Here is a 14211-nt window from a genome sequence, read left to right on the forward strand (position 1 = left end):
TGTATGTAACAACTTTATCTATGTAAATGCATCTTATAATTAATTTTTTTCTTTTTTTTTTCATTACAGGTAAAGCTGAGCTCCTAAGAGGAGAAATACAAACAAAGCAGAGTTTCTGACACAATTAAGAGGATAGGATAACGCTTTTGTAAAAAAAAGTATAAATGTACATTCAATATAAAAAATGTGCCCAATGAAGATATCAGTACAAAAACTGTAAAGGAAACTTCACTTCTTCTGCAATTTACACTAGAATTGAAAAAATAAAGAAATAAATAAATGAACTGATAAATAAATTAAAAAATGTAGTTGAAGATGAAAATTTTTGATGATTTTAAATTTCAGCTGATAGTTTGATGCTCCTGATTCGGTAAAAAAAAAAAAAATAAATAAATAAATTGAAAAAAAATAATAAACGAAAGAGAGGGGGAAAGTAGTTTGATGTAGATGTTGGCACAAAAAAGACATCAAAATATTAAGTTCATTAAAAAATAAATAAATAATAACATTATAAAAATATTAAATCATGTTCTGTTGATACTTCAAAGAAGAAACAGCAAGTTGATTTAATTATTTCTCTCACTTTTCCCTACAGTTATTGAGTATTCAAGAAAATGGGTAATAATAAATGATCACACATAGCGAATTCAAAACTAATTCACAAGCAAGTCTGCTTGCAAACTGAGAGTTTAGCATGTCCAGCATTTCGGAACACAAAACGGAGCTTCTCTACTTTATATTCGAATTCAAAACGAATAAGTAACAATCATACAATTTCTCAAAATTTATTAGACAATAACAGCAAAATATTATTGAAAAGGGAAGAGGTTAATTAAAATTAGTTAATATTTGATAGTGAGTAACAATGGTTTGCACGGCTTTTATTGTAGATTCTTCGATAACCGCGAAAGTTTACAGCATTGCATACTGGAATTTCTGATCATGATTGAATGAAAAGTTACACTTAATTCAAATAAAAGAATGGAAAATAGTAAGAAAAATGTACAAATGCAAGTCATACGATAAAACTGCTTTCAATTTCCTCCCGATAAATAGAATTTAGGCAGAAATACTGTGAAAATTTAGGGAGTGGTAATTTCTTGAGTGAAAAAAAGGAAATTTGATAGTGCGGCAAATTTAGGATCACATTCACGCATGAAACATCAAGATAAAAAACGATCGTATGCGGTTACACTGAGGCAGCCTTGAAGTAGTTCTTAGATCATGAAGTACAAAAGAATTTACACAATAAATAATGATAAAAATATGAGTAAAAAAGGGCGCAAGATATTTTGATGCATTTTGGGTGGTGAGATTAAGTGCACGGGACTAGAGTTTAGTTTTGAATTTTTTGCTTTGACACATGTTATTCTTTCTAACTTTTTGAATTGAAAGACGCCCTCACTGACTTCTCATGGTATTTATCCCTACAGAGGAGAAAAACTGATGGGCAAAGTGAGGGGTTGCTAGATTTTGAGCTTAGAAATATTTTTAATATCTCGTTGATCTGCATTGTGGATAGAAGAGAAATGTTGCTGAGAGAAATACAAAATACCTGACAATGGTTGAAAAAAAAATAAATAAATAAATGAAGAGAAAATTGTGAGTTATTTGCTGATTAAGAATTAAATACTCTTTGAGTAAACCTCCACTAGCGTATACCCAGATATCTGAGCGGAGAGATGTAATGAAATGAGAAAACGAAATGAAACAAAAACAAATAAATTAATAAATAAATAATAAAAAATACAGTTATATTAAAAAATATTTTACATTTTGAAACCTAGGACATTTATTTATAATTTATGTATAAAATCATTATTCAGAAAAAAAAGAAAAAATGGAGGGGAAAGCAGAAAATTAGGGGATTTCAAGGAGAGAAAGAAAAATAAATTAAAGGGGAGGGAAAATAAATAATAATTCAAAATGAGAAAAAGACAGATGAATATAACAAAGTGTATAGCAAAGAACTCACACTATCACGAGTCATTTCACTGACAAAGTATTAAAAATAAATTTAAAAAAATTTAAAAATGCAATAATAGTTCTTTGTTATTGAGTGGGAGCACACTTTAAGTTTTCCATAACGATGATTTTCTTTTTGTTTTTTTGCTTTTGAGTTCTCACCACCAGACCCAAACAGCCAATTCACCTAAAAAATAAAAAAATGAAACATTTATTAGGAGGTGAGCAAAGATAGAATAGAGAACTGATAAAAAAGGGGAAGAGAACATTTATCGAATAAACTCGACCAATGAACTTAATTTAAAAAGAATATCGAGGGTGAAACTGCAAGAATACGTATCTCGGTTGCTGTGTTTGAAAATCTCCGCTCCCACTTTATTTTTCAAAGGGACATCAAACCAACATAACAGCTTAAAATTTTCACAATATTTTTCACATAGAGAGGAAAAATCTTTGAAGTTTTCAACAAATGACGTTGAGTGGTTTTCCATGTTGAAAATAGAGTATGACAGGAAGTCTCCAACACCGCAAACCAATACACGCATACCTACAATTTCACCATCAATATAGTCAATAGACCTGTTACACGCAAGAAACACAACTAAGTGAATGGACTTTCATTAGATAAAATCACCAGTCACAGTGAGTTCCTACAGCAAAAAAGTCTGAAATCGACTGCGAAACGCTCAACCTGCATCGTCTTTAACATGCTTTTTCAAATTCATTGAGTCTGCAAGCTGTTTTTCTTGGTGGCTGGCAATCAAATTTGCCGAGAGAGACTGAGGGAAAACCTAACCTAAATAAATAAAAAGGCACTTGGAAAGTGTCCGTGCTCTCTCTTATGGCACTGCCTGAAGTTGCTGAGCCCACACACTACTCCAGCAACTTCTGGACTTTCCCTCACTTGTCCCCGGAAACCCTGCATCATGTATTCTGAGCGAAATCTTATAATAAACATCACTTTTTTCCATAGGGTTCAGCATTCAAAGAAGGTTATATTAACGGCATCAACAGCCGTTATCCTGCGCAGAGTTGCGCAGCACAACCTACGCTCACGGAGTTGGACTCTGTTGTTTGTTCTCTTGTTTTTCCCACTCAACAGTGATACTGGCAATCATGCATACTGCCACGTATCAACAAAATAATTACAAAACAGTCTCAGAGTGTGAATTGATTGCTACTGCTAGACCATGTTGTGTGGTACAAAATATTAGAGCGACATGGCCACGCACAGCAAAAATGACAGATTTTTAGATGTCCTTAAAAACTCTTGAACAATGGACATTACTCCTGGGACCTCAGTGCTGGCAGCAAACAGACTTCAGCACTACACTATCAAAGCTGGCTTCATTGAAAAGGTTAAACTTAATGTGTTTCATGATGTATCAAAACTTAAAGCCTCATTGTAGCAATGAGGTGAGCCTTCAGAAAGAGGAACCAGAGTGAGCCACTTAGAGCAATTTTTCTTTTACTCCGCATCATTTAACTAGTCAGTAAACTCAGGTTATAAATAGAATATGCGAGAATCACGGCGATCATCAGTTTGAAAATTGCAGTAGTAACCTACTAATCAAAGTGCCTGATGGCAAGTTCCACGAAGAAAGAAAAAAACATCAAATAATTGGCCAGTTCCTTATTGAAATGATAATTTAACAGGGAGAGGAGGGAGATAGGAAAAAGCTACACTTTGGGTTGTACTTGAAATTTTTTACATTTGCTCATTGTTCACTTAATTACCCTGAGTCCTGCTTCACAAGATGGTACTACGCCATTCTTGCATCTCTTCATGTTCATCAATTTACATTCAAAACTCATTAGAATAAATGCAATCGACAATACAGGCAATGTAATCATCATCATCTTAGTCTTAAAACTGAGATAAATTGCTTTTCCAAAGTCAATCTTTCTAAAAACTATGCTAACTTAATGGCAAATGATGGGTTGGCAGTGAATTTAATATCGTTAACTTCTCATAATAATACTTACACTATTAAAAACCACATGAAATAAGGTAATCTCCTAACTTCTCGACCACAGACGCTGCTTGCTGAGGTTGAATGGGATCTTCATATAATGAAACAACAACAGCTGTAACAAAATAATGTAAAAATTATAAATCATGAAAGTTCTGCTCAAGAGCAAAATTTAACAGGTGGAAAATAAAATTACCCAAATAATTTTTTTTTTTTTGTATATATAATAGTGGGAGACTTCTTTATCTCCACAATTACTTTTCAGCCTTAAAAGATCTCACAATGGGAAAGTGCAATACTTACTGAAAATTAAATGCATCTCGGGTCACCATAAGACAAGATTGTATTAATTCTACTCCACTGGAAAGCAGAAACTATCTTTAATTTTAACATACAAGGAATGTCCACAGCACGGCATCACGGCAGATTCGCTTAGTTGTACAACTTTTAAAAGTGGTTTAACCATCAAAATGGCGACTTAGGTAGAAAGTTGTAGCATTAAAATTTAAAAAAATCCTTCCAGCCAAGAGAAATTCATAACTCGACAAAAGCCTCCATACTGGAGCAAGATAGAAGATGCATTTGACAAGTGCAATTAAATTGGAAAATACTCATTATTATTGAGATGTCTTGAGTGGTTAAGAGAGAACATGTAACTACCACTGAAGATGAGATGTTATCATCTTTAAATATATTATTACTAGTCAGACTGGTTTGCGTATCAGTCAGGAAGTATGTCAAGACTCTGGGGCTACTGCACCTACTCTTTTCAGTTCTCTAATGCCTGACAAGGTAAGACATACCCTCATTGATAAGAGAACCTAGCTAGTTTGTGCACATGCAATCCCACACACATAAAATGTGAAATTGAAGCAATGCAATTTATTTTCAGAAAAAATGGGAAATCTACTTCATCTGCTGGACTGTCTGAAGGATTTTTACTTTCTTAAGTATTAAATCTTGTAAAGCTAAAAAGTAATGGCTAGATCAGAAATCAAATGGGGGGGGGGGAGTCTTTTATCAGCTTTACTTTCAGGTTCAATAAGAGACAAATGGAAGCTCTACTAGAGAGTAGGGGGAATATAGGGGGTGTTATGTTCAAAAAATGGGGAAAATGGTTAGTCTGTCACATCGCTTGAATTGTACTGGTTGGCTAACTCGGGGTGTTAACTATTTTGTGTCCCTTTTGATTACAATTAGAGACATATTACTGGTTGTGAAGGTCATGGTACTCTACTTCAGTGATTCGACCGATATGGAACCAGTGGAAAAATGCTGACAAATTGACAATATCTCTTTGGGGGGATGGGGGAAGTTGCCAGAATGCAACAGAAAAGTGCATTACACATGTAATTTGAGATGAAGGTGATCGTTAAACTCGATACCATTATCTTAAATTATCATAATTAAGTGATTAATGAATCACAGTATAATTACATACCTTGGTGTGTTTTCATGCAGTGAACTCCTACTTTGCCAAGTTTAGCCCGTATTACTTTGTCTGTACCAGATAGGTAAATATATCTGTTGCCTCCGAGGAAAACTCCGGAAGATGTGAGCAGATCTTGTTTATCGAATCCTTGCAGTAATTTTGCAAGTTCTTCTTTTGAAATCTGGAAAAGAAAAGGGCAAAATTTAGAGAAAGCTTGAAGAACACGATGGAATTAAGTAGAACAAATCTCAGGCACAGTTGGCAAACTTGAGCTTCTCTCAAAAACAAAAATTGGCAACCTTTGGGGCAAGATGGATCTCGCAAGTTAAGTAATATGATAGCAGAGGACGGAGATCACAGCGAGAAAAATTAAAACAGGTGACAATACAAGTTCTGTGACCATCAACTAATAATATCATCAATAGTCAACCAATAATATTATGAATAATCAATCCCAACAGCAATAATAAACGTTTGATCTCCTTGAAGAAATCCTACTTAGAGGTGTATATAATCCTGGGAGGATGGCAAAATTAATATCTCCGGTCAGATGGGCATAATAAAACTGTTAACTGTTAACTATAAAACCATTAGATGGAGATGTCTCCATAACGATGCCATAAGTGCAAAACCACATATCTCCGTTTATGACATTACAGACTTCCCGTCACACTTTGTTTCTTTCTTTGGAAAACTAGTCAAGTCAATGTGATGTCTTGAAAACTTCCCTGATTTTTCCTCTCGTTTGGTAGAATATTCTGTTCACATTTTAAACTATGAAATTGACTTGTTTATTTTCAAAAAATGAAAGAAAAAAAAAAAAACAGAAATTTTGAAACACTGCAATGGAGATACATGGTATTGCGCTAAGGCCATTGATATATAATTTGATAGTGTGACAAGATACTAGAACATAATTAGAAGATACCTAGAAAAAAAAAATCAGAGTACCACAAGGTTTTTTTTTTTTTTTTTGCAACATTCAAAACTGACTACGCAAGATAGAGCCAAGAGTAATGGGTTGACATAAAATTGGGCTGACTACGTTTATCAGGGAAAGTTGGCAATGACTCTACAGAGTTCTGATAAGCACCATACAATGCACAACATACAGAAAAAAACTCCCCGCTTTATCTCTCATTGAGTGATAAGGTAATATTTTCGCAAGTGCTTATCATTTTCAAGAGAATTCAGGCTAAGTCAAGAATCGAAAGATCAAATGACTGTGAAATGAGGAGAACAGGTATTGGCACAAGAAAATGAAAGTTCTGAGGAGGTTTTAATAGATCCTCTCTTCATTAATGCAATGTAAAATAAGTTGACGGGTAGGATAACATTTAGCAAGAATAGCATGAGTAGATATTGAAGGTGCGATAGAAAAAGAAAGGTTTATAAAACGAGGCCATGATATGAGGGAATGAAACACTCACGAAGAAAAACCAAAACAATTCCCTAATGACTAGAGCCGAATAGAGCTGGGGATAAGAAATAGAGACAAAAGTCACATAAGAAAATGACCCCACCAACATAAAATTATGCGGTAACCACTGGGCCAACTGATTATTGGTGAATTCAGGTCGATGTAACATTTGTCACTTGGCTCTTCTTTTCTTTCTCCAGTTTTATGCAAATGAAAATAAGCAAAGGGGGGGGGGGGATTTAACTGAAAGATTTATTTATACACATTTTAAATTATTATTTAAAGAGTTATTTTTTTCCAACTTTCTTCCTGATTATTTGCAATGTAGTATTCATAACGTTTCTAATTTTGAAATGGAAGAAAAAAGTAGAAAGATTAATCTATTTGAGTAAATTAGTAGATTAAGCCGTCCAGTCCACTTTAAGCTCTGGTACGCAATACAGGCACTTTTTTGTTAGTATCAAGGGATCTTCACTATTATTTAATCCCTTGTGAGGTAAGCATAAGTGCGTACATAAGTCATTGAACTTTAATCATCAAGCAATGATTTGATTACGTTCAGAGTGAAAAATTTCAGAAAAACCACCCATCATTCATCGGTGTTAATCTCCGAAAGATAATACAATGAAAATTCTTAAATACCACAACCAATAAATGTCAAAAGTCTTATTCCTGCACCCAGAGCCTCAATTTTCAGTTACACAGAAAAGTTTCCGAAAAAAAGGAGAAAAAGTTGATGTGACAGATGAGAATTCTTATCACTGGTTGAATGTTGGAACAAGGACCACACGGCTTTGATTGCAAGGGACATCTGCTTTTATCAGCGGTTAACCTTCACACATTGGCGAGCAAAAGATCTATTTTTTTACCAACAACTTCCAATGAGACTTAACAAAGAAAAGCAGAGAAATCTACCATTTCAACTTCATTTTACTTCAGCAGAATACGCAACAGTGTTACCTCTGGCACCATTGGTGAGGGTTGATGTGAACATGATTGACAACGACTGTTCACCCTAGACACTAAAGCTAAGCCCTAACATACTGTATATATTAAGTGGTGAAATTTCATCCAATATTTTCTGAGCAAAACAACTTCAATGAAATAATTTCATTAGTGGAAATAATTGGGTGTAAATAATTCATCTATGATAGGATGTAATGCAACCTGTAGGTTCTTTTCCTTGTTCACTCCAACATTTTGACAATGATTTGATGTTTCACTTCAATTAAATTTGGGAGTATTGCAACAACTGATGATTTGGATGGCACATCTGCGCCAAAGGTATAGAGACTAATCACAGGCAATTGGGGGAAAAAAACAACACTGAGAAGAACAATTCCTAATTCAGAGAAAGGGAACTGATGCTGTGACCAAACTCTTGTTCTCAGACAATATGCCTTACGAACTAGACAATTTTTGCAGGGAATAACTCTTGAAATATTGTACTCATTCTTTTAATCACACTAACGTGCAATACTTTTTGGCTTCATGAATTAGCTCTGATTAGTTTTAAAAAATAAATTGAGCCTGGAAGTGATTGGGAGCAATGAGGTACCACTTTACAAAGGGAATTCAAGCTAGTAATTATCAAAATACAGCGATTTCTTGGACATTGCTGGGTTAATTTATACAGAGTCACTTCAGATGAGAGAGCCCTAGTCCAGGGTTCTTGAGATCATTCACAAACTTGCACGGGAGCAATGTGTCTTTGCATCTTCAATTTTCTTGTTACTTGAGGATAATATTGCCCTTTCTTGGAGTTTTTAGGTGGGTCGCGTTTATTCCCCCTTAGAAGACCTCTTTCAGCTTCAAATGAGAAATGAGGATACCTACAGCTTGGCATTGAAAATTTTGAAAGAAAATTCTATTAGAAAATTGAATAATCATTATTATTTTAATCCTTAATTTACTTAGCAGCATAAAATTTAAAGATAAGGCAGGTGTGTGTTTATGTATGTGTATGTTTCAACAAACATCAGATGGCTTTAATTTTTTCATTTTTTGGAGGGCTAATGATATTAATTCCTACAGTTTATTTATCCCATCTTGAGTAGCATTTTCTATCATGTCAAGGTATTTATACACATAATGCTGCATTGAATACTGAGGGGATACATTATTACCGGTTGAAGTTAATGGAGAATGAACTCAGCCAATTACGAGAAATCACTGATCATCAAAACATCAAAATTTAGATTTTAAGAGTGATAAGTTTGAATTCTCACTGGATACATTAAAAATTAGTCGTATCTGCTGCTTTCGAAATACTGGCGCCCACTTATTCATGGTAGGTACTCAAAAAGTGTCAGCAGAGCGGGTCTAGACAGATTTGTATTGGTGGTATCAATGTACATCAAAGTACGTCAAGTTGAGTGAGACACATTAAATTTTGAGAGAGGAGCAATCAACATCCGTTTAAAAGCTTTATTGGAAGTAATACCATGCAGGCTTCAAGAGCGGAGACTGATGGGCCTAAACACCATTCAGTGTCTTTGCACACATTTTAAGGTATCTACTGTGGGGTCATATTGCTCTCATGTACTAGACAGTCAAAAAAATTGATAAAAATAAGCATTTTTGGGGCCTCTCAGAGTAACAACCGCAGTGAGGGCAATAAATTCAACACTGACACCTCCTCATAGAAATATTACACTTCTAACCAATCTTTCAACGAGCCTGTGTTAGTCAAGGGGGCAACGAAGAGCAGCGAATTATACAACACTACAAAAAAGCACACATTTTTTAAAATAGAGGAAAAGAGTTGGAGTTTATTAGAGGGAATTCTGATGCCTACGATATCCACTTATTTCCACTCTACCGAGGAGGGTTATACGTCTCTCGCTTTGTGAACTCTCCTGATAAAGCCTGTGGGCTGCGAATTCGCCGATTCATAGAACGTAGCCGCGACATAATACGAAAAAAAATAAAATAAAGCGAGACCGGACTGGTTAAAGGCAAAAAGGAAACAAAATGAACATTCATGCCAGGAGCAAGTGGACCTAGGCCGCTACCTACTGGTGTGAAAAAAAATTTCGGAAAATTCAATTTTCGCGAGTAGAGCCGTCAAAAAACAAAATCACGAGGAAAAAACCAGGGGTAATAGACGTGAAAAATCCGTGGGAGGATGACAAAGGGTTGATATAGCCACGAGAAACGACCACTATCATTATCACGAACTAGGGCCGCACAGACACCGCCGGTTGAGAACCTCTGTCCAAAAAGAAATTCGGAGCCATGAAGCTATGAAAATTAGCACAAACCACGGGTAAGGACGAAGTTTACGTTTGAAAGGATGAAAATTTAACACTTAAAACTTGGAAAAAAGCAACATGAACAAGAGAGTCGGCATGGAGCATGAGACTCGGTAATGGAGGTTGAAGTCACTTACTTCAAAACCGTCGGATTTCGCCCAAACATTTCCGTCGTGTCCTGCAATTGCAGCTTTTGTTACACATTTTGAAGCTAACAATTGTTTATCCACGTAATCCTGCCAGCTCATTTTGAAAACTTAATCTAGATTCTAGAATTAAAATAAATCACAAACTCTGAAATCACTACCACCGGACGACCGATCACTTCAGCAACTAAGGCCGGATGGGAAAGTAGTCCTACAGCCTATGATGTCATCTCGCGTTCTCGTATTCTTCCGCTGTATGAATCAGAGAGATAAATGTGGGAAGCAATTTGTTAATGAAGCAACCCAGGTCCTTACTCGCACGTAATATAGAGAAAATACTCAATTTTTGTATGACGTTGACGTTAATCTCATTTTATAATTGCAGGTACGGAGAAAAACTCACTGACAAACTTGAACTATTTTCGTCGTTACAGCTACCTTCACGCGGAGTAATCCTCGACCAGTTGATGCAATCTCCACAAGCAAAAATTACCGTGCTTGTGGATGAGTCGATTAATTTGTGTCTATTTGTATGTATGTACAACAATGTACAACTTTTACACCCGTACGGAACTTTTCATCTTTTCAGCTTTAAGGTGTTGCCAAATAGGTGCGTAGCACCGAAGCGCTTATTATTACTGTTAAAATTCGAATAAAAATATAAACAGGGCAGTGCGTAACAGTGCGCGGACCTTTTCCTTCAACCTATGGGTAAAAAAACCCAAGGCCGGGAACTAGCGCCCCCCCCCCCCCCCCCCAATCCATGGCGGGGAATCTTTTGGGCAAATCTTAAAGTCCAATCTAAGAAAATTGATTTTACTGTCGATTTAGGATAGACCTAAGGTGAAAGGATACTTAGACTTAATAACCCTTAGATGCCCAAGACTTTTTTTAGGCGCTAAGTTCAGTCGGGTCAAATTGACCTGTGTTTAAGTAGATTGATATTCTTTGTTTTTTTAGGTATAATCAATTTTTTTTTCTACATTTATCAGTAAGAAATACGATTTTTTATAAAGCATCTATTTAGTAACATACTGGCGCTTTTTTACCCATCTCATCCGCTAAGTATAAAATTAATTAATAGAGAAACAGTTTGATGACCCTCAAAAGAGATAGTCGGGTCAACTTGACTCGGTTTGGGATCTCTAGGGGTTTTGTAGAGAAAAAAAAAGTACAAACGAGAGTCAAACATTGCGTCAAAGACAGTGCGCTCAGCAGCGGGCGGCGTGAAACGCATAGCGCCTACAAGACTGTCGGAATACTTCACGCATTGCGCCAAGTGCGGCGCGGCGGCGGATGTTAAAATCATTAATCCACATTTATGTTTGTTCTTTCATAATTTTTTCGTTAGTTTCTTATGAATGGAAGGCCTTGTCCACACAACGATAGGTTTACGAAACTTAACTTTCGCGCAAAGTTCTGTGAACTTTTGCTAGTAGTGTTGACAGAGCTTTCCCAAAAAATGTGTTCAACACGAGTAAACGCGTCTTATGCATCCCTCCCCCGCTGGCACGTTCATTTGATGGTTTTTATCGATGTTTCAAAACGAATGAGAAGGGGGCGGCAAAATACAAGCGGCCCATGGGCGGCAAGTAGGTAAATCCGGCCCTGATCATTATTCCATTATGTTTTTCTTTAAATTTTCATCGCACAAAGGAGACACATCATGGAAGCGTTGACGTTGATTCCTTTTAAAATTAAAAAAGTTAAGTAGGACTAGAAGTAAGCAACGTCGCAAAACTAGATACGTGGTTTGGGAATTTCACCGTCGATATGCAAAGTTGACGGCACGATTGCGTGCGAGCCGTGGACTCTCAATGTTCCGTTCTATGCTGCCAATGAGATGTCGCTTAAATTCGGGAAAAAGTTCACAAACTAGGCTCACTTGGGTCTCTCCTATCCTATTTTAGCCTGTATTGCTCACTTAGACCTCGAAGCATCCTTGCAAATGAGACGAAAGGTACAAACCCATTCTGGAGATAGAGAGAGAGAAAGGACGCGTGTTCATGACGGCGTAGAGATACAACTATTCGTACTTGATGGATGTCCGTGTTGCGTCTGCGAAATTGAAGGCGCGGTGGCGCGATGGCGCGAGGCGTGAACTCGCAATGCTCCGCTTAATGCTGCCAATGAGAAGTCGCTCTCTCAGATTCGGGCAAAAGTTAAAAGACGAGGCTCGAGTACGCCTCTCCTATCTTCGGCTGTGTTGCTCACATACAGAACTTGAAGCACAACTACAAATGAAATCAACACAAGGTATAAGTGGTAAAATGAACGCTTGTTGATGACGGCGCAGAGATACAACTATTCGTACTTGATGGATGTGCGGGTTGCGTCTACAAAATTGAAGGCGCGATGGCGCGGGGCGTAACCTCGCAATGCTCCGCTCTACATACAAAGTTCCGTGTTTGGTGCTACTCTGTGGCACTTCGTGTTACTTTTTTTGTGTCGGGTCAACTCAACGGACTTGGTTGTTATATATTTAGCGAAAGCTCGTAAGTGCCGGTACCATAAATCCCTCAGAAGTGATGATCGGGTCACTTTGACCTGGTTCGGGATTTCTGAAATTAGTTCGTCGCCTCCCTCATGAGGGATTGTAACTCCATTCCATGGTTGCAAAATTGACTCGAACAATCCAATATTTTACAGGAATATGCCGACGTGATTTTTGCCCTTTGTCTACTTTTTGCATAAGAATAGAGAAAAAATCAATGAAATTTTCGGCTAGAAAATCCCAAGATTCTCTTGATAAAAAAGTTATTTACGAGAGGATATTGGCACTATCGGAATTTAGGTACGTTCTTTCGTGAAGGAAACGACGAGTTGATGAAAAAAGAAAAAAAATCCCTGACATAGATTTTTTCTTTTTTCAAATTTGATGTCTGATGCTAAGTCTTGGAAAGAATCTTGTCCTTGCTGTCTTCAATTATTCTTTTCCTTTTACCTTCAAGGATATGGAATGTGGACAGTTTTTTCTTGCTCTCCTGAAAAATCGGGTTTTCCGAAATACGTGGTTGTGGACTTTCATCGTCGGAGTAATTTGGGGGGGGGGGGGGATCATGGTTTGTCAACTATGTATTTTCAGTATCTTGGATATGCGAGTTGCATTATCAAAAATTGGAGGCATGTCCGCTTTAAAATAAAGACTAGACTGATTGTGAGTTGACTGTAGCGCCTTGATGCAACTATTCGTGTTCCATGGGTGTGCATGTTGCGTACTCAAAACTTGAAGGCACTTCCGTTTGTCTTACTTCTTCAGAGATGCACGAGACTCATCATTTGTACCACTTTACAATAACCAGTTCGTGACACGAGGCCAGAGAATCTATAGGGGAAGTAATTGAATCGGTCATTCTTAAAAAGACTTAAGCGCCAGAAGTGGAAATACACGAAAAAAAAATAGAAATTGTGATACTCGACAAAGCGTAGATTATATAAAAATGCGATTAATAAATTCGTCGCTTTAATATTTCAAAGCTCTGAAATTTATAACGTGTTAACTTCAAATTTTTTTTGTATTTTTCTCGTATTTTTGGCGCTAAAGTCTTCATGAGAATGACCGATTCAAATCGGTGATTATCTCGACACTGATTGTGAGTAGCTTGTGGCACTTTCACGCAACTATTCGTGTTCCACGGACATGCGTGTTGCATGTTCAGAATTGAAGGCACTTCAGATTTTCTCACCTCCTCAGAAATGCTCGCGGTTGTCGTTAGTTGTAGCACCCGAAAAACAGTGCCTGTGTAGAAAACTAAGTATTTCATCTCAATCCTCTTACTACAAAAAAAGTGCCGCTCTTTGATTGCTCAAGGAATTTCAAGCTTCCATGGATTTTCTGATTCCCAACTTTTAAAGTAGGTAATATCTGAACTAATTTATTGTACAGTTAGTTGTACTCATATCTTCCTTGATATAACGAATTTCCATTGATCTGATTTTTTTTTTTTTTTTTTTAAAAAAAAAAAAAAACACGTATATTTTTATTGAAAACTCTTAAAATAAATTGGGAAAAATTAATTGC

General features: G+C 36.4%; 1 protein-coding gene across 1 annotated transcript; it reads right to left on the reverse strand.

Annotated features, from left to right (window-relative positions):
* On the reverse strand, positions 1-10437 carry chic (profilin chickadee). Its single transcript, XM_019050947.2, has 4 exons — positions 10182-10437; positions 5380-5551; positions 3952-4053; positions 1-2152 (listed from the first exon to the last, which is right to left on the reverse strand). The coding sequence occupies exons 1-3, from the start codon at positions 10290-10292 to the stop codon at positions 3956-3958; spliced, it is 381 nt and encodes a 126-aa protein (XP_018906492.2). The 5' UTR covers positions 10293-10437; the 3' UTR covers positions 1-2152; positions 3952-3955.
* Between the last annotated feature and the right edge of the window lie 3774 nt (positions 10438-14211).

This window comes from Bemisia tabaci, chromosome 5, assembly GCF_918797505.1.
Source record: "Bemisia tabaci chromosome 5, PGI_BMITA_v3".
In the NCBI taxonomy this organism is placed as follows: Eukaryota; Metazoa; Arthropoda; class Insecta; order Hemiptera; family Aleyrodidae; genus Bemisia; species Bemisia tabaci.

Coding starts and splice junctions, on each gene's coding strand:
- chic (XM_019050947.2), bottom strand. CDS start 10,292: ATGAGCTGGCAGGATTACGTGGATAAACAATTGTTAGCTTCAAAATGT. Junction 5,552..10,181: donor CGAAATCCGACGGTTTTGAA/GTAAGTGACTTC, acceptor TTTCTTTTCCAG/ATTTCAAAAGAAGAACTTGC. Junction 4,054..5,379: donor CTGCATGAAAACACACCAAG/GTATGTAATTAT, acceptor ATTTTGTTACAG/CTGTTGTTGTTTCATTATAT.